Source organism: Lactuca virosa, chromosome 8, assembly GCF_052849685.1.
Source record: "Lactuca virosa cultivar CGN04683 chromosome 8, Lactuca_virosa_CGN04683_v6, whole genome shotgun sequence".
Lineage (NCBI taxonomy): Eukaryota > Viridiplantae > Streptophyta > Magnoliopsida > Asterales > Asteraceae > Lactuca > Lactuca virosa.
This window is the reverse complement of record NC_136433.1, coordinates 56,639,865-56,661,846: the sequence shown is the minus strand read 5'-3', so window position 1 is coordinate 56,661,846 and position 21,982 is coordinate 56,639,865. Positions and strand designations below refer to the sequence as shown.

The window sequence follows — 21,982 nt, the reverse complement described above, 5'->3', positions numbered from 1 at the left end:
ATATATATATATATATATATATATATATATATATATATATATATATATATATATAGTTATATATATAGTTATGGAAAGTATAACATATGTATGAGTTTTAATTAATTACCTTTTTGAAATGGTACAATTACAAAACAAAAAAAAAATTAAAATATTTAATTAAATATTTTCGACGTCAACCTATATAACATATGATCAATATATTAACGATTAAACCACAATATACAACGACTGTATTACAATAATCCAAAAACAATGAAAATATAAAAATGAATTAGTATAACAAACTAACAAATTAAAACCTCTAATATTATAGAATATCTCCAAAAGTGGTCATAAGACCTCAACCTAACACAAAAACTTTTAAGTTTGTTTTCTTTCTGAAATTTGTATATGATTGGTATGCATGTCTTCCCAAAAGATTGGTCTTTTTATAATAAACTTTTCATTAAATGCTAATTAAACATAATATAAGTTATAAAACTTTTGAGTGTTAAATCATAATTAAGAAAACTTTTGAGTTGCATTAGTTGAAAAAAGGGTGTTTCAAATGAATGTGGTTTGAGGAAGTTAAAAAAGGGGGTTTCAAAAGCATGAGATTGAAGAAAAAATGTTAACTTTATAAGTATGTATGATATTTGCGATGCTGAGGTGTAAACCCGCAAAAAACTACTCTTTAATACACACAAATTCAACCTAAATTCTATAGACATGTCCCAATTACTCTTTGCTTAAAATCTAAAGGGCATAGTTATATAAATATATATATATATATATATATATATATATATATATATATATATATATATTGCTAGGTTATTTTGTTTCTTACATCTATTGTGTGCCCGTAAGCACAATTCTGGACCAATGGATGAATAAAATCAATGGACATGATCTGAGGGTCTATGATATTACAATAGAGTAACATGTATCATATAATCACATAAATTTCAGCAAAATGGTGTTTTGGTCAATTAACCTATATTAAAAAGGAAATTTCCGGATTTTAAGGGATAATTAATTTCCTTTTTTTAAATCTGAATTTTTTAAATTAATTCAAATTTAATTCTATTATAATTTGTAATACTAACCGATTTTATTCTGTCAGAATGACAGAGAGTCAAACATAAACTAGTAAATATATTTTCGATTTTATTCTCGCAGAATATGGTTCATTCAATATATTTTTTTTTAATTAACATGCTTAAGTAATTATACAACATATTATCAAGAATAACATTTTCTAAAGAATACAGATTTTATTATTTAAAAATCACTAATTACATTAATTCGTAAAGAATAAGACTAAACAATTATTACATCCATTCGGAAAAAAAATGATTACTAATGGTTTAAGAATTACATTTATTCTTTAAGATTAAAATTAAGAATGGTTAAAAAAATAAAAATAAAAACATCATAATCTAACAAAAACACTTTATACATTCTGGCAGAATACATTCTGCTAGAATACTCTCGTTCTCCATGTTTTCTTCTTTTTCCACATCAATGGCAACCTCTTCAAAATCTATATCCACAAAGAAAACATAATCAACTTTAAAATATTAAAACTTTTAGTATATTCTAAAAGAATAAAACTATAAATTCTAATAGAATGTGTTAGACATTAAAGACTTTTAATTTATTCTAACAGAATGTAATACTCGAGTCACTTGATCAAGTATTCCCCGAGTCACTTGATCCAAATAATCGACTTAATCTAATTTCATTGATTCTGGAGCCTACATTGTAGCTAACACAAAGGACAATACGTTGGAAAAAGGTCATATTATTACAAGCTAGAATGTGGGAAATATGATAGTGCAAAGATCACAAAAATTTTCTAAACAAAGTAAAAGTGCTAAAAGTATAGCTGTAACATCCAATGTTCGAAGGACTGTAACTCAGCCAATATTAATCCAATTAAAATGACTTCATAACCTAAATTGTAGCTAACACAAAGGAGAACATGCAGAAAAAATTTCAAATCATTTCAAGCTGGTATGAGAGAGATATGATAGTTCAAAGATTACAAAAAAAATTGGCTGAAATATTTGATTCAAGCATTTTAGCAAACAATTGGCGGGCAAAAGCGGATGCTCATATCTTTATACTCCATGTGATAAAACATACAACATATGTAATTAATAAAGACATGAATGTGACTAATTTTACAATAAAAGAGTGTATACCTTCAAATACTAACGAGTAATTTGAGATTCCATGCCATAAAATTGAGATTCCATTCTGACAAAATTAGAACTTGATCATCCATTCCGACAGAATTGCTTTTAGATACACCCATAATAAAAATTTTGTGGTAATTATCCAATCAAGATCACTGCTCTGTAAATAAAAATTATACTTTTAATTTTTCGAATTTCTTGTTGGAGCAAAAGCCTTCAAATTTATCGTTAGAGAGAACACTAAAAACATAAATAAAAGAAGAAAGTTCCAACCAAACTATACGGTTAGAAATTAACCCCATAATCTGGTTTCTTTTTTCCTTCATCCCCAAAGTCATGTTTAGGGTTAGAAATCATCCCCATAATGCTTTGCTGAAAGGTTTTCAATCAATTCTTATTAAAATGCAAAAACCTATTCATTCTATGCATACCACATGGTTAGATTCTTTAGATTCTCTTTTAGGCATTTCAACAAACACTTGTTAGACATTATCATCAAACAAGCGAAAATTCATGTAAAAAACATGTGTAAAAATTGATTGAAAACCTCAGTTGAAACACATGTAAAAAAAATTAGATTTACATAAAGAAAACTAGAAATAAAACACTCAGTGCTAGTAATTTTGACAGAATGCATACCACATGGTTATATTCTTTATATTCTCTTTCAGGCATTTCAACAAACACATGTTAGGCATTATCATCAAAGAAGCCAAAATTCATGTAAAAAAACAAATGTAAGAACTGATTGAAAACCTCGGTTGAAACTCATGTAAAAAGAATTAGATTTACAGAAGAAGAAAAAACTAGAAATTATAATAATGAGAGAACAAGGCTCACCTTTTCCATAAATCCCAATACTACATCCCCAACTTCTGAAATGGCAGCCAAAGGATCGATTTGGGCATTTCATTGGATAAACTAATGCTTCTTCGCAGCCGTACCATAATAGGAACGAGAATGAAGGAGGGATGGAGAAAAACTTCTCACGTTGATTTCAGGTTGAAGCAAATCATCCGAATCAGAGACATGAAATTCATATGGGTATTTTGGGTTTCAAAAACGCTAAACTTCGACCACGAATCTCTGTAGTTTCAGACCTTTAATGGAGGAGAATAGGGTTTTGAGAAGGGATATGTGATTATATTTTAGTCCACAACTGATAAAGGGATGCAAGTTTTGTAGTGTTTATTCCCTTATTTTAGGATATATTAATTGAATTATTGATTTCCCATAAATAAATATACTAACATTATCATTATACCCTTATTTATTTATTTATTTATTTTATTATTTCCTGAATTCTCATTGGTGCATACATGCACACAATAGTTGTCAGAAATATTTGAACCTATCTCTCACTCTCTCTGTATATAATATATATATATATATATATATATATATATATATATATATATATATATATATATATATAACCATGCCCTTTAGATTTTAAGCAAAGAGTAATTGGGACATGGTTTTAGAATTTAGGGTGAATTTGTGTGTATTAAAGAGTGGTTTTTAGCGGGTTTACACCTCAGTATCGCAAATACTCTATATAAAAAGAGCCATGTCAGCATAGTCTTTCTGGTAGATCCATTTTTTGTTTGATGGGTCGGATTTATGTATTGGGTTTTGGGTGGTAGATATGGTTTGTCCGGATTTAACTTTTCTTGGGCTACTTTTATATTTTGGGCAGACAAGATTTTGTGCTTGGGCTTCAGAAACGATGAGCCAACGATGGAGAACACATGTATTCCACCATTTTTACCTCTTGCCATTTTTGTCATCCCTCTTTGAGGTCGGGGGTTCAAGTCCCGTCGGGGACATAAGTGGATGTAAGAATAGCTTAGGAGTGGAGTATATTTTTACCGTTAAAAAAAACATATAATAAAGTCTTTCTTTATATAAACATGTTTACACACTCAAATCAAATTTTGATGTTTACTATACTCTTTTTAACGACAATATATCAAAAAATAAGCAATAAAAAATGTATTATTTGTTCTTAAATGACGAACAAATTGAAAATAAATGATAATAAAAAACAAATGTGTTTGATTAATATGATAAATTTGACTCTTTAAATGTTTGTTCACAATTTTTTTTTGGTCCTATGATACCTGAATTATATCTAAAACCTGGATGCATTTTTTTTAAATTACAGCCTTATGATTATGTACAACTATACAAGTTTCAAACTATGACTTTTATTAAAAAAAGTGTTACTTTGTGCTATTATTATGTTAATTAACTGAAGTTTCTTTAATAACTTTTAACATATATACTTATTACACAAATTGACGATGACGACGATGACGATGACGATGATGACGATGACGACGACGATGATGATGATGATGATGATGATGATGATGATGATGATGATGATGATGATGATGATGATGATGGGTTTTAGGTAAAACAAATAAACCAGAAAACAATTCCTAAGTTCACATGCAACCTACTTTGGATCTATGTTTTAACTATTGAACATACAACTTTGAATTGCAAAACAAGAACCCTAGAGGAGGAGGCTATTTTCGAAAATAGTAAACTAGGGTTTAGGAGTTACATACCTTTCAATTGTTATAGCAAACAATTGATAATTCCCTTGATCTTGATCTTGATCTTCTTGGAAGCTTAGCACCACAAGTGTAATGCCTCTAATGGAATCACACCCAAGAACTAGCAAGAAGGAAAGTGGAAGAAGAGAGAGAGGGAGGGAGTATGCAATTCGGCCTAGGGTTTCTTCCAAAGAACAGTGTGGCCGAAAATGTGAGCCAGGAGGCTCCTTAAATAGCTGAGGGATCTAGGGTTTTGGGAAAACCCTAATGCTCCTTGCTTAAGGCCTAAGCAAAGCCCAAGGGCCTTATCTAGAACCCCTTGGACGAAATCTCTAGGGTTTCCCCTATGGATTTCGTCCACCTCCTTCCAAGGAGGTTTTGGATCCTTCCACTCAACTATTAGTTAATTTGCAAACTAGTCCCTGCACTTTATAATTAATTCTTTTAACCCCAAAATTAATTCTGATTAATTTCTGGCTAACTATCAATTAAACATAATGATTTCTAATTAATATATTAATCCACTAACATATTAATAAATCATTTATATATTAATTTATTAATCTTATAAATTAATATCTCTCCTTTCATAATTTCCTTGTCCAGTTGCTAGGTTGAGGGCAACCCAAAAGGACTGTGCTGCTATCAATTCAAGTACATACCAATTATAGTTATGGGCTTAGACACCTAATCCAACAGTCTCCCACTTGGATAAGTCTGTAACTATAATTGCTAGTATGCCTTCTAAATTTGACCAGCAAATTGTAGGTTCCAAAAGCTGTTGCCGAACTCTGACCCAGTCAGTTACGTGTCCTAAGATAAGTGATCATATAATCCTTCATTCTCCTGGATATCCCCAGACAAAAGACATGGAATATAATCAATCTCTTTGTCCAAAATCTATGTTTCCCGATTCCTGATTTGTGATGATGTAGGACTTCTAATTGAACACATCAATTTAGTCCTGGCTGGGTCCAGCACATAAGTCAACACCAAATCATCGAGGGGCCCACAGATATCGCTTTTCCGCTTAGGGCAAAAGGAACGGATAAACGTTGACTCATATGCTTGTATCTTTTACTCATCAAATTATACATGACAATACGTTTTATAACACCAAGTTACTGATGCGTTTTCGTATCACCAATGCATGACCGACTTGTAAATTACAACTCATATATCTTCGTTTCAAGATTATAAGATATTATCGTCTCAGTATTACTCGTGATTAATTCCATGAAGTGATACTCTGAGCGGGGGTTTATCCAATACTCAAATCTCAATTTCTGAGTACTCATGAACATTGCAGCAATTCTATTGCCATGCCTATCCTCAGACAATCTACAATCTAGTTCATGACAGTCTTAATTCACTACTTACTTCCAAAAGTATGAGCGACTATGGAGTTTGAATAATCTTATTATCGGGAAGTAAAACATGCAAAATATGAAACACAATAATAAACAATCGACAAAGGCAGTAACCAAACTTATAAATAATACTTTATTATTTAATCACCAAAAGTCAATTACATTTACTTTGTTACAAGTTTCAGAACAAAACTAATCTAACTACTAAAACTAATATCATCTTTCAGTCCTATGCTCCGAGCATGCTGAATATGCTTAGCCCTACTCAGACCCTTTGTGAGGGGATCTGCTGGGTTATCTTCAGATGACACCCTCTTTACTATAAGATGGCCTTCTTCTACTCTATGTCTGATGAAATGGTACTTTCTGTCGATATGTCTGGTTTTACCATGATCTCTCGGTTCCTTTGTCAAGGCAACCGTTCCTTCATTATCGCAGAACAGTTCCATAGGCTCCTGGATGGTTGGAACAACTCCGAGATCTCCGATGAAGTTCCTCAACCAAGCTGCTTCTTTCGACGCTTCACTCGCTGCTATGTACTCTGATTCACAAGTAGAATCAGCCACCGTATCTTGCTTGGAACTTTTCCAAGTAACTTCTCCTCCATTCAGTAGAAATACCCAGCCTGATTGAGAACGGAAGTTATCTCTATCCGTCTGAAAGCTGGCATCACTGTAACCATCTACTCTCAAAGTATCATTGCCACCAAGTACAAGGACCCAATCCTTTGTCCTTCGCAAATACTTGAGTATATTCTTAACCGCTATCCAATGAGCTCTACCTGGGTTTCCCTGATAGCGACTGACCATGCTCAAAGCAAATGCCACATCAGGGTGAGTACATGTCATAGCGTACATGATCGATCCGACAGCAGAAGCATAAGGTACACGACTCATGTCATCTATTTCCTCATCTGTACTCGGGCATTGAGTCTTACTCAATTTGGTATTGCTCTGGATAGGTAGCTCTCCCTTCTTCGAATTTTCCATACTAAACCTCTTTAGTACCTTATCCAAGTATGTGCTCTGACTAAGTCCAATTAGTCTCTTCTTTCTATCTCTCAATATTCTAATCCCAATAATATAGGCAGCTTCTCCAAGGTCTTTCATGGCAAAACACTTTCCAAGCCAAGACTTAACTTCTTTCAAGGTTGGAACGTCGTTACCAATGAGTAATATGTCATCGACATATAACACCAGAAAAGTTACTATACTCCCACTAGCCTTGATATACACAAAAAACTCATCTTCACTTCTAGAGAAATCAAACTCTTTGACTTTCTCATGGAAGCAAAGATTCCAGCTGCGAGATGCTTGTTTCAATCCATAAATGGATTTCTCAAGCTTGCACACTCTATTGGGAAACTTTGCATCAACAAAACCCTCTGGCTGATTCATGTAAACATCCTCAGCCAACTTCCCGTTAAGGAAGGCAGTCTTGACATCCATCTGCCAGATTTCATAGTCATGAAAGGCAGCTATGGCGAGCAATATCCTAATAGATTTAATCTTAGCTACTGGCGAAAAGGTCTCATCATAGTCAACCCCTGGGGTTTGAGTGAAACCTTTTGCAACCAGTCGAGCCTTGAATGTATGCACATTCCCATCCATGTCTGTCTTCTTCTTGAAGATCCATTTGCACCCAACTGTCTTACGACCTGGTGCATTATCAACCAAATTCCAAACTTGGTTATCATACATGGACTTAATCTCGCTGTCCATTGCCTCTTTCCACTTGGAAGCCTCTGGGCCTGCCATTGCTTCCTTATAAGTGACTGGTTCATCTAAGTTTACCAGTGTTCTGTCACTTATGAATGTGTCACCATCTGAAGTAATATGAAAACCATACAACTCAGGTGGCACACTCACCCTAGTGGACCTTCGAAGAGGTAATGAGTTATCAACTGGTTCAACAGGAACTGTTTCTTCTGGTTGAGTGCTAGTGTCATCTAAGGTTCCTTCATTGGCTGACTCTCGAATTTCTTCAAGGTCAATGGTGCTCCCACTGTCCTCTTTGAATATGAGCTCTCTTTCCAGAAAGACTCCTCTTCGTGCTACAAAGACCACGTTTTCACTAGGCCTGTAGAACAAATATCCAAAAGACTGCTTTGGGTAACCAATGAAAACACATTTCTCACTTCTAGCTGCTAGCTTGTCGTGAGTCTCTCGTCTTACGAAAAATTCACAACCCCAGACTTTAATATGTGCTAACGAGGGAGCTTTCCCCGTCCACATTTCGTGAGGTGTTTTGGCAACCTTCTTTGTAGGTACAAGATTGAGGATGTGGGCGGCTGTCTCTAAGGCATACCCCCAGAAGTGAATAGGAAGCGAAGCACGACTCATCATAGAACGAACCATGTCCAACAAGGTTCGATTACGCCTCTCAGCTACACCATTTAACTGTGGTGTCCTAGGAGGAGTCAATTGTGAGACTATCCCACATTCTTTCAGATAGTCGTTGAACTCGATACTAAGATACTCCCCGCCTCTATCGGATCTAAGTATCTTTATCTTTCTGCCCAATTGATTTTCGACCTCATGCTTAAACTCTTTGAACTTTTCAAAGGTTTCTGACTTATGTTTGATCAAGTAGATATAACCATATCTGCTATAATCGTCAGTGAAAGTCACATAGAATCGATAAGCATCCCTTGTGGTTGATCTGAAGGGCCCACACACATCTGCGTGTATGAGATCCAACAGACCTTCACCTCTTTCACAAGACCCTGTGAATGGTGATTTTGTCATCTTTCCCAAAAGACAAGATTCACACATATCATCTGATTTTAGGTCAAATGATTCCAACACTCCATCCTTTTGGAGTTGGGCTATGCGTTTCTTGTTAATGTGTCCAAGACGACAATGCCACAAGCATGCCTTGTCTACACTATTAGACAAGTCAATATTAAGTACACTATTTCCTAAGCTATCAACACAAGTCACTGTTTCATACACACCACCACAAGGTAAAGCTTCAAACATAAAAACACCATTCTTATAAACAGAAATTGAACCATTCAAATCATTAAAAGAATATTTAAAACCTTGTCTGAACAATGCATGAAATGAAATAATGTTTCTCGTCATCTCAGACGAATAGCAACAATTTATCAAATTTAATCTAACATCATTACTAAGCAAAAGCTGATAAACTCCGATCTTGGTTACTGGTGAAGACTTTCTGTTTCCCATGATCAAGTTTATCCTTCCTCGCTCTATCTCCTCACTTTCCTTTAGCCCCTGCATATCAGAACAGATATGAAAACCACATCCTGTAACAAGGACCCATGAACGAGAAGATAATGAGTTATTAGCAGAAATAGTGTAAATACCTGCCAAAGATGGCTTTACTTTGCCATCCTTGATATCTTGCAGATATTGTGGGCAAGATCTCTTCCAATGCCCCTTTTGATTGCAGTAAAAGCAAACGGCCTCTTTTGGATCAGAAACATGGGGAGTGGAACCATTGGGCTTAGCCTTTGGGCCATTGCTAGATGACCCAGCTTGAGCCTTGCTCTTCCAGTTTTGCTTGGGAGGACCTTTCCTCTTTTTCCCCTTTCCCTGTCCAATAGCCAAGACAGGGGCACTTGCAGATGTGGAGGGTATACTTTTACCCTTCATCCCTGCTTCAGCTGTCTGCAACAAGTTGTGCAATTGGGCCAAAGTCTGCTCAGTATTGTTCAAATGGTAAGTTAGAATAAACTGACCATAACAATCAGGTAGTGAGTTCAAGACCATGTCAATGGCGAATTCCTCATCAAAGTGAATGTTGAGCTTGACCAAACGCTCTATGTAGCGTTGCATTCTTTGCACATGTGACACAACGGATTCCCCTTCTTTCATCTTGCAAGCCATGAGTGACTTGACTACTTCAAACTTTTCTTGACGAGCTCGCTTATGGTATTTTTCCATAAGGTCCTTGTTCATCTCGAAAGGCCAGTAGTCCTCATAGTACCTTTGCAGTTCTGGGGACATAGTTGCCACCATGATGCACGCCACTTTGGTAGCATCATCGTAATGTTTCTTGTAGGCAGCAAGATCTTCAAGAGTAGCTTCAGACTCATCAAGCTCTTTGAGCTCCTTTTCAAGAACATATTCTTTGTTCTCAAAACGAAGCGCCATCTTGATGTTGCGCATCCAATCGTTATAGTTTGAGCCATCCATAACGACTTTGGAGCAGATATTGAGCAAAGAGAAGTTTTGGTTGGAGGAGGATGAAGCAGAAGTGTTTCCAGGAGTAGACATCTGAAAAGAAAGAAAGTTTTAGTTAGATTTCAAGATACCTCAATATAATAACCCAAAGATAAAATATCAAGGTTAGGATCCAACTATGAAGATTCACAACTTAGAAATGGGATGCCGAGATCCAAGTGTAAATTTCATAAAGGTAGGTGAATGACGATTCACCAATTCCACCATTAGACGAAACAAACGAAGTGAAATTCCTAATTCTTTTGAGATACATTGAAACTATTCAATGGCATGTTTTAATCTCAGATTATGCTCTTCTATTTGTGACTGGGATGCCGAGGATCACAAACAAGATGTGAATAACCATGCAAATGTGCTTGGTAACCTCATTGTCTTTATCATTAACTATTGATGTGCTGGTAAACCACACACGCTCCATCAAAATGACAATTATGAGATACCCATTACTACTCTTTATTAGTGCCTTTTAGTGTGCTGGTTAACCACACACGCTCCACTAACGACCAATAAAGCATAATGTGCAATTTCATGGATTAGCATACTTTTCACATTTTTCCTAAAGTAACTAGAGTTGGGATTTTGTAAAATAATGTTCTAGTACTTTCTTTAATAACATTATACTTTTAATGAGAAGTAGTTGTCCTATCAAATCCGTTCTGCTAACGACCCTCCACTAATCAAGGGAGCGGTGGGTGAGAGTGGACACCCATTCAACTACCATTTTATAGGCAGTTTTCTTATACCCCCCTTATAGACTAGCTTCGTGAATGAGGCATACTAGCGATTTGACTGACCATATTCTTATACATATATAATATTAAACATTTAATCATAATACATTTATAAGGTGTGTTTTAAAACCTTTTAAAACTTCAAGGTTTATATAAATTTCGAAATTCAAACTATTAAATTTAAATTTAAATAAACCAGTTAACTAGATTTAATATTTATCTATTAATTAACTTTTAATCAATTTATTAAATCTTGTAAGGATTATCTAATCAAATTAATCAATTAATTTAATCCTAATCCTTATCTCTCTAAATTTCGAAAAATAGGGTAAGGATAATTATCCAATTAATCTAATCAAGTAACAATTATCCAAAACAAGAAACCCTAAAACTTCTAGCATATTTCGAAATTTACAAGGGAGGAGGCTAGGGTTTTCAAAACCCTAACCCTAATTTCGATTAGGGTTCTTTGGAGGCTAGGGTTTTCGAAAACCCTTCAATCCAAAACCCTAATTGCGAAAATTTGGCCTTTAGGGTTTAATGGCTATAAACCCTAATTTGCAATTCAACTATTATAGCAATTTAATTTAAAACAAACAATGGCTCTGATACCACTGATGAGTTTTAGGTAAAACAAATAAACCAGAAAACAATTCCTAAGTTCACATGCAACCTACTTTGGATCTATGTTTTAACTATTGAACATACAACTTTGAATTGCAAAACAAGAACCCTAGAGGAGGAGGCTATTTTCGAAAATAGTAAACTAGGGTTTAAGAGTTACATACCTTTCAATTGTTATAGCAAACAATTGATAATTCCCTTGATCTTGATCTTGATCTTCTTGGAAGCTTAGCACCACAAATGTAATGCCTCTAATGGAATCACACCCAAGAACTAGCAAGAAGGAAAGTGGAAGAAGAGAGAGAGGGAGGGAGTATGCAATTCGGCCTAGGGTTTCTTCCAAAGAACAGTGTGGCCGAAAATGTGAGCCAGGAGGCTCCTTAAATAGCTGAGGGATCTAGGGTTTTGGGAAAACCCTAATGCTCCTTGCTTAAGGCCTAAGCAAAGCCCAAGGGCCTTATCTAGAACCCCTTGGATGAAATCTCTAGGGTTTCCCCTATGGATTTCGTCCACCTCCTTCCAAGGAGGTTTTGGATCCTTCCACTCAACTATTAGTTAATTTGCAAACTAGTCCCTGCACTTTATAATTAATTCTTTTAACCCCAAAATTAATTCTGATTAATTTCTGGCTAACTATCAATTAAACATAATGATTTCTAATTAATATATTAATCCACTAACATATTAATAAATCATTTATATATTAATTTATTAATCTTATAAATTAATATCTCTCCTTTCATAATTTCCTTGTCCAGTTGCTAGGTTGAGAGCAACCAAAAAGGACTGTGCTGCTATCAATTCAAGTACATACCAATTATAGTTATGGGCTTAGACACCTAATCCAACAGATGATGATGATGATGATGGTGGTGGTGATGGTGGTGGTGGTGGTGGTGGTGGTGGTGGTGGTGATGATGATGATGATGATGATGATGTTTCTCGCTGTATAAAATAACATCATATTTCTTCAATACAACTTTTTATCTTTTAAATATATAAATTATTGAATTTATATATATATTCTTTAATCGAATAAAGTGTATTAAGGAGAACAAACATAGCTTTTAAGTGCTAAATTATCAGATATTTAAAGAAATGTAATAAAAATAAAATAAAAAGGTGACGGTAATGTGCAGTGTGCACTGTGCACCCCATCATAGAAATGTTATCGCGTGTCCTCTTAAAATCTCTTATTTTTCTTTATACAAACCCGAAAGCACTACAACAAGAAGATACAAAATGAGAGGCAAAAAACAAAGCTGGCGTAGACTTACAACTAATCGAGCGGAGACCGACAGAGATTCAGCGACTCGGGAAGATGCTAAGAGCGGATAACAAACAGATTGCAACGGAGAGCACTTGATTAAGGAGCACGATAGGTTTTTGGTTTTAATTTTGAGATATTTTTCTGTTTATTTCTTTAACTTGTTGGTTATTAAATAGATTCAAATTTTCTAAATTTAGTTTTGGTACAATATCTCAACTTCCTTCAAATTAGGACATTTAGGTATTTTTAAATTCTAAGTTTTTCTTTTAGTAGTTTTCGTGATTGTAAGTTTCTTCGATAGGCGACTTTTATTTTCGGGTTAACTTGGAAATAATATCACTGTACAACCCGGTTATTGAACAAAAAGTGGAGGGGCCGGTTTGTTTTGATTTATCATAAAATATAGTATACTTGTATTGATTCTATAGTATCTTGTATTTAGAAGATAAAAAACAAGAGGGGGCATGGGCTTCTTAGTTACGCACATATGTACCATTACGTGTTAATATTGGATAAAACTAGTGTGATTTCGATTACATATTAATTTTAAGATGATATCTTAAAAGTAAAGGAATCATCATGATGAGAATATTCGGGAATTTAAACAAACATCCATGTTACCAGATGTATCATATTGTATTTCGTTTTATATTGTATTTTTACAAATTGCCAGATGGATCATATTGTATTTCATTGTATATTGTATTTTACAAATTTAATGTATGTTAAAATTATAATTTTAAAATAGCAATATGATTGTGCAAGATTTAACATGAATGTTATTATTTTGGCAAATTAAAAAATATATATGAAAGATAAAATATTGATATTGGATTTTTACTCAATAATACATATACAATCATTTTATAAAATGTTTACACTATATGATATTTTTATTTAAAAAGAACGGAAGAAAAATTATAATATATATATATATATATATATATATATATATATATATATATATATATATATATATATATATATACCCGCACGATCAAAGTTTATTTGTGGCACGTTATATTTTACTTCAATTAGTTTTCTTTTTGGGTTTTAGGTTTACGGCTTATTGATGTGTCACGCGGCATATAGTTTTCTTTCGTATAACGTCCTTTTAGGAAATAGTTCTGTTATGAAATATGCCATATTCAATATAGGATTTCATTAGTCTTTTGCTTAGTTGGATTTCATAAATTTTGTGGAGTAAATTACACGAATGGTCCCTCGTGTAGGTGCCAAAATACACGTTCAGTCCCTATTTTTAAAAATTAACTCGGACCGTCCCTCGTTTGGTTAAAAGTTACACGTTTCATCCCTCATTAGTTTAAATTTTCACGTTTCATCCCCCGTGAGACAGAAAATGACTAAATTGCCCTTTGCTATTTCTTTTTCATTTATTTTTGACATTTCTGATTATATTTAATTATTAAAAAATATTTTAATTACATTTTAAAAAATTTAAAAATAATATCTATATATATTTCTCTCCCTTCCTCTTTTGTTGAAGAACACCTAAAACCACCATCACTGGAAATATACACCTCTACCGGAAATCTACACGTTTATCATCGGAAATCTACCTCACCCCACCTCACACGACTCCCAGGTTCTAAGCTCAAAAACCACCACATCATTTACCATTTCCACCCTCCTTATTTATGTCTTCTGGTCCAGGTGTGATCCTACATTGAATTGATAAGAATCATAGCGTACAACTAGCGATGAGTGATTTCTCGATTGACATTTGCTTCGAAAGGACAACAAAAGTTGTTGACAGAAATGGAGGAGTAATTGGAGCATTACAATAGTTTTTCAGTGTAGAAAGCTTAAGAAAAGAAGGGGACTTTGGATGTGACGATGGCAGAAGGGATGAGTGTATTAGATCTGAAAACAGAAGCAAAGAAAGAAGAAATGGAGCAGAGTTGTACCAACACAACCATCTTTTGTTAACACCACCACCAGCCGACACATGTACACCAAAACAATCACCCACCATCAGCATCATCACCCCCAACAGCCACCACCAAAAAACCCATCTGCGAGCACTTCAAACACCGGTTGCTCACATCGATTTCTTCATCTCTCTGTTGATGATCTTACATAGATTTAGGGTTCAAGATTTCTTCATCGGATCTATTTATTCTTGAGGTCGATTTCAATATTTAGGGTTGTTAGCATAGATTTAGGGAAATGGTTGGGGTCTGATTTTGGTTTATAGATTTGGGGTGAAAGTGAAGGCGGGAGTGGAAGAAAGGTAGATGAAGCTGGTAATGGAAGGGGAGGGGTGGAAAATTGGGGATGAAATGTACAAGTTTTAAATAGTCTTTTTATTTTATTTTTTTAAGTGGTAAACAATTAAAGAAAATTAAAAAAGAAATTATCAAGGGTAAAATAGTCTTTTTATCTTTGGAGGGATGAAATGTACAAGTTTTAAACAAACGAGGGACGGTCCGAGTTAATTTTCAAAAATAGGGACTGAACGTGCAATTTGACACCTGGACCAGGGACGATTCGTGTAATTTACTCAATTTTGTGACTTTGAATTCTAGCTTTCTATCTTACTTTCGGAGTATTAAAAAAGAAAGATATAAGTGTTTTTTCTCTCTATATCTTTCGGTTCCGACGCAAGGGGTTTGTAGGAGTGATGGTGCAATGTGAAAACTACTTAAACATAAATAAAATTATGTTGATATTTCTTGTATTCAGACCATTTTACCGAATTTTGTTAGATGCAAGAAATAACAATATAAAAAGTAATTTATGATAGGATTTGAATTGGTACGTACGCATCCAATACGACAAACATCCAATATAATAACAATATTGTCATTTTGGTTTAAAAATATAAATATATTGTTATTTTGGATTACAAATAAAATTGTGTTATTTATTTGGGTTTAAAACTTAGGGTGTTGGTAATATTAGTAGAATGGTTGTTACTTGTTGGTGTTGGTGTTGTTTTGTAATGGGATACTCGTGCAAAGCGACAGTGAATATATAAATTTGTGAATATATAATTTTTAGAAACATATCATATCTAAAAAAAAAAAAACGTAATACACAAGAAACAACGTAGAGTGTCAATTATGAATTGCTTCTTTTGAAAAAGCTTAAAAAAACACTCACATTTCGTCGGTTCCCACTCACTCACAATACATCGGTTCCGAATCACTCACAATTAATACATTTGTTTCTTCATGATTGTTCTAGAAAAATTGGTCGGATATACCTTATGATCATGTATCTTACCCGTAGTTTAAAGGACTTATTTTTATTAAGGATCATGATGTATATTACCACATACAGAATTGCTCCGAATAAATATTAATTAATCATTTATTATATAATAAATATATTTTAAAAGTAAAAAAAAAAATAATAATAATCTATTCATTTCTAGAATAACTATGATATATCGACATAATTGTTCAAAAAAGCTAGGATATTATGATCAAATAACCAATTAGTTAAAATAAATTTAAAACATAATTAAGTAAAAATATAAATAACTTGAAAATAAGGCCATAAAATGGAGTTTTTTTTACCAATGTGGTGTTTTTTAAAAACATAATTACCAAACAAGTGTAGTTTTAAACATATTTACCTTTAAGGGTTAAAGTTAACGACTAACAAAGCAAACGGAATGGAACGGCCACTGGCCACACCAAGCTCCCCCGACACCCCAATCACCTTCTTCGACTCCAGCCATAACCGACGGTGTGGCGAGTCCGGTTCCATTAATATTGAGATGAAATTGCAAATTTTAATGACACGTGTATTCATTATGGTAAAATAGATACGCTTAGTTTTGTTCCATTAATATTGAGATGTAGTCAATAATAACGTTGATATTAGGAATATTTTATAATAATTATTAAAATTAAAATCTCATTTTATATATATATATATATATATATATATATATATATATATATATATATATATATATATATATATATATATATATATATATATATAAAAGTTTGTAGTGTCAGAATATTCACTTCAATATACCATCTTTTCTTGATTTTGACGGAGGGGTTTTGTGGTTTGGGAAACCTGCTGGAGGTTGAATACGAGTTCGACTGCCTCCATATTGGGTTCGGTGGGAAGAGAGACGATACCGTCTTCCCTAAAAAACTTTGTTGACATTTCAAAATATTAGTCCTTTCTATTACAACGCAGCGTCAAAATCCTCATTTTTAAAAAATGGACAACTATAAAAATGGTACCAAAATCCAGAAATTTTCAAGTTTAAACATAAATTATAGAACGATAAATTTCCCAGTTGAATATTTTAATAGTGATTTCCCTTTAATGATTACGAGATGAAGATGATACATGTTAAGAGCTTTGAATAAGGTCGTTGAGCATCCTATTTTTCTTGTAGTTTCAAGAATGGATTAGGGACATAGGGTTTGACTTTTCGCTTCTAGTTTTCTTGTGGTTTCAAGAATCAATTAGGGACATATGATTTGACTTTTCACTTTGTACAAGGCTATATTTGAAAACTTTTCATACTTTTCACTTCCATCCTCATTCACCATCATTGTTACCATGGGCAATTACTAATTCTTACACATCCTTCATCATTGTAGGATAATTTTTCCAAATATCAATTTGGCTGAAACTATATTTCAACTTAATAATATCGTAGGAATTTAAACTCGGATAATTCACTTTGTATTAATAAATGTGACAATCTGAATAACCATTCATTTGGCTTCTACTCAACTTATTATTATTATTTTTTTATCTTTTTCTCTTCTACTAAGTTTTAATATCAGTTTGGAACTTTGGTATCTTATAAGTTTCATGAAACTTGCATGTGGATACAAACAATTTGGATATTGTTGCATGTGTGATATACACATACACACTAAAAACGCTATGGATAAAAACAAATCCATGTACAAAACATGTCACGAAATATTAGTTTCTTATAATATTAAAACCATCACATTTGAATTCCAACAAAATCACTACTTAGATGTATACAGTAAGGAGAAGTATCATGAGATTTAAAATACAACAAAATATTGATCAACTTAAAGACTAACATTTTCTGATCTGAAAGCTCACACTACTAGAAAAAATGGTATTAGCGACAGAATTTTAGCGACGGAAAAAATCCGTCGGAAATTACAACGGGTTAACAACGGATTCCCAACAGATTAAGAAAACCCGATTACAAAGATTTTACCAACAGTTTGCTAACGATTTAGCGACAGAATAAACATCCATCGGTAAGTCGTTACAATTTTCCGACAGAATACCGACGGAATTTAAGAACGGATTCGAGACGAAATTTAATAACGAACTAGCAACGGAAATTAGAATGCCTATGCTGTATGGGCTATTGACCCCCCAAGGCCCAAGCCATTTAACCCAATCTACCATATTTTAAAACCCGATCCGATTCCTTATTTTGAAACCAATGTAACCCTTCTGCCTTCACGATGGCCTTCACGATCCAGATACGCTTTTCGACCGTCGAGCTTCGACCATCGCACACACTTACCAGTTACAAGTGTGCAACCATCGCCGCTTACTTGTGCTATCGCAAACCATCGCCGCTCACTTCTGCAATCGCCAACCATCGCGACCTCCTCTCTTCTTTCTTCTCGTTTTCCCCCTTGACTGCACGATCCAGGTATGATGTTGCCCTAAATCGTTTTTCCGTTTCCTTTTACTCTTTCGCACTATGTTCGAAATCGCACAAATGAAACCCACTCACAATAATCGACCTCGATTTCATGATTATTTTTCCGTTTTACGTCAGATTGGGAAGGGAATTGGTAGAGAAGTACCGTATTTAGAAGATTCGAGACACTACGAGAAAACGTCAAATGCAATACGGTAAATGTAATACGGTTATTACAATATCTCTATTTCTTTCTCATTATCCGATATGACTCTTCCTCTCCTTTCTCTCTATTTCTTTGTTGATGATTCTATTTGTGGTTTGTAAGTGCACATAATGTGTTCGATGTATTGCCTCATTGAACATTATTTATGGTTTTTGACTTAGATTTCTGTTCTGATCCTTACCTTTCCGTTCATGATCAGTGGTGGGTTGAATTTAGGTTAATTGGTTTTAAGAACATCTTGTTATTGTTTGTTTATAACTGATTCGAGAGGATTTGGATGATCATATAACGATATCTTTTCCTATCAACTCCTGTCCAGTAGATAAGTATTTAGAAACATGGACAGGAATACATTTTCTTATCCCCCTTTTTAGTAGTTATTGGAACATTCAGATTAAAACTAAAACTGGCGTTGTGCTTATCTAGATTATTTTCCTAATCAGCTACAAACAAAAAACCTTAGGAACCAATAGAGAAAATCCAATACAAATTGTATAGCTTTACATTATCAAACAAACTGATTTTGACTCCTTCCTTTTGCTTCTTTGTTTATACAACAAAAGACTATGGTTAATGCTGCATGGCTCATTAGTTTAGCATCTTGTTTTCATAAAGTTCGATTTTTCTTGTCTATGTTTATACATGTATGCTAGTCCCCTGTTTATAACCTTTGTGTTCTATTTGGAAATGGCATATACGAAATCTCGAATGCAAATTTCTTTTTTTCAAAGCCAAATGCTTACATTAAAAGGCTAAGAAATGGCATGTGAATGTGCAGCAAATAGTGCTTTGAAACCTAATTTCTACAAAATTTTGCACACCGTTAGGTAATGCCTATCCCACAAATCTCTTGCCTTCCAAGGGCATAATTGGAATTTGTTGTTTACATTAAAATATTAGCATCAAAGCAGACTCTGAATATCTTGATTTGTAGCGGATCAACTTGACCTGGAGCTTTGTTTCTTTGATCCAAAACATCGCAGGAAGGAAACATTTACTTTAAACAATTCATCTTAACGAAGGTGTAATTTACAATTCTTTTATGCCTTACTTTTATTGCACTATATAGGGCTATGTGATTAAATAACATTTTTTGTTGATGTTTTTAGCCATTTCAACAACAACTCGTTAAGTGGTCAAATTCCTTTGGAACTTTCCAACTTATCTACTCTAATGCACTTGTGAGTAACATCATATGCATGCTTCTCTCTCTTCCTTTCATATGATAAGGGCATTCACGTCTTTTGCACCAATGAGAGATCAAGAGCGAGTCTCTGTCCCATCTTTCTGGGTGGGACAAAAATTGCAGCTTTTATCTCATTGACATCTGTGCCAGTTCCAGTCAAACACAATACAATCTGTTTTATGTCTTGTCATTTTCTCTCTATATTTTTATATCTAAACTTTTTATGCCATATTTATTCATAGGCTTCTGGACAACAACGATTTATGCGGTTATCTTCCATCAGAATTTGGAAATTTCCCAAATATGCTGATAGTGTAAGATAATATTTAGATCATAATGAATTAGTTAAATCATAAATGCTCATCTATTTGTTGATCCTATCATTCAGTCAACTTGATAACAATCACTTTGATGGAGCCGAAATTCCTGCTTCATTTGGAAATCTATCAAAAATAGTGAAATTGTAAGTTCTATTCAGAACATCCTCTGCTTTTTTTCATATACAATATAATGATAATTATTCTATAATAAACAAATAAATGAAAGTTTTGAACTTGTGTTGCAGAAGCCTTGGAAACTGTAGCTTGCAAGGAGTTGTGCCTGATCTTAGCAGAATACAGAATCTTAGGTATATGTAATTTTTTTCCTTTTCTTTTAATGTCCCTCATTTCTAGGATGAAATATATCACTTTGTTGCCTTTTTGACCTTCAGTAATTAGTGTGTTATGTTACTTTTCTTCTTCTTGAAATTGGTTCAAATGAGAGGCTTGTGTTATGTTACCTCATTTCTAAGCATAGTACTTTCAAGATTTAGGTTTAACTGAAGTACAATGCTATAATTCTACAAAGTTTGTTGGTTCAACTGTCGAAAGTCCAGTAAGTTGTTAACCAATGTATGCAACAAAGTGAATTTTTTATCAATTTATACAGATATGTGTTACTATTTTTTTTACGAATTTTGATTCTCATTTTTATTGTTTAGATGGAAGAAAGGATGACATTATGCAACATGGTTGTTGAAGCTGGTGGGAAAAATGGTATTTTTCCATCTGATGCTACATCGAGGTTCGTTTCATCATACTCTTCACAAATATTTTAATCAGTGATGGTTACCTTTCATGTAAATAGGATATAAATTTTAATTTTTACTTTTATACAGGTGCTTTTGGAAAAAGATTGGCTTGTTTTTGGGCATCCATTTTCAGAAAAGGCAGGAACTGAATCTTATCCGACAGTGGTTTATAATTACCTATCATTTGTGTTTAAAAAAGTTTATATTAGATTTTTCTGACTTTTGTGTGTTTTATTACATCTTTGTGCATGAGAGTTGTTTAGAATTACCTATTATTTATGTTTAAAAACCTTTAAAATTTATATTTGTTGGTTTTAAAATATAGATGCATGTTTTAAAAAATTTATGTGTTGAATATGTAATTATTTTAAATTTTTTCATGAATTTATAATTTTTTTCATAATGCCAAAATCCGTTGCTAATCTGTTAAAAAAATCTGTCAGTAATCCGTTACTAAGCTATTTCGAGATTCCGTCGGTAATCAGTTAGTAAATTATTCCGTCGGTAATCTGTTGGAAACATATTCCGTCTGTAATCTGTTGCAAAAATATTTCCGTCAATGATCCGTTATTAGTTACCGTCGGAAATCTATTACAAACAATTAGCGACAAGAATATACCGACGGATTATGGTCTGTTATAATTCCGTCGGTAAAGAGTATTAGCGACGGATTACCGACGGTTTTGGCCGTCGGTAATGCTCTTTTTTGTAGTAGTGTCATAAACAAACAAAAGGTTTTTCTATGGAATGTATGTGCAACAAAACTAAAAGAATAAGTCTACACAGGAAACATAAATCAAAACAGGAACAAAGATTGTAACATAAACAAATTAAAAACCAGATCTTTCTTTATGGTTTCTGAATAAAGGATCCAACACATAAATGTCTTCTGATA

General features: G+C 33.5%; 1 protein-coding gene across 1 annotated transcript; it reads left to right on the top strand.

Annotated features, from left to right (window-relative positions):
* Positions 1-18,785: 18,785 nt before the first annotated feature.
* LOC145134154 (putative LRR receptor-like serine/threonine-protein kinase At5g37450) lies at positions 18,786-21,368 on the top strand. The gene is made up of 7 exons (XM_079069047.1): positions 18,786-19,851; positions 19,939-20,010; positions 20,258-20,329; positions 20,404-20,478; positions 20,581-20,643; positions 20,998-21,080; positions 21,175-21,368. Exons 2-6 carry the CDS (start codon positions 20,003-20,005, stop codon positions 21,011-21,013), a joined length of 234 nt encoding a protein of 77 aa, XP_078925173.1. The 5' UTR covers positions 18,786-19,851; positions 19,939-20,002; the 3' UTR covers positions 21,014-21,080; positions 21,175-21,368.
* Positions 21,369-21,982: the final 614 nt, after the last annotated feature.

Coding starts and splice junctions, on each gene's coding strand:
- LOC145134154 (XM_079069047.1), top strand. Junction 20,330..20,403: donor TTCCCAAATATGCTGATAGT/GTAAGATAATAT, acceptor CCTATCATTCAG/TCAACTTGATAACAATCACT. Junction 20,479..20,580: donor CTATCAAAAATAGTGAAATT/GTAAGTTCTATT, acceptor CTTGTGTTGCAG/AAGCCTTGGAAACTGTAGCT.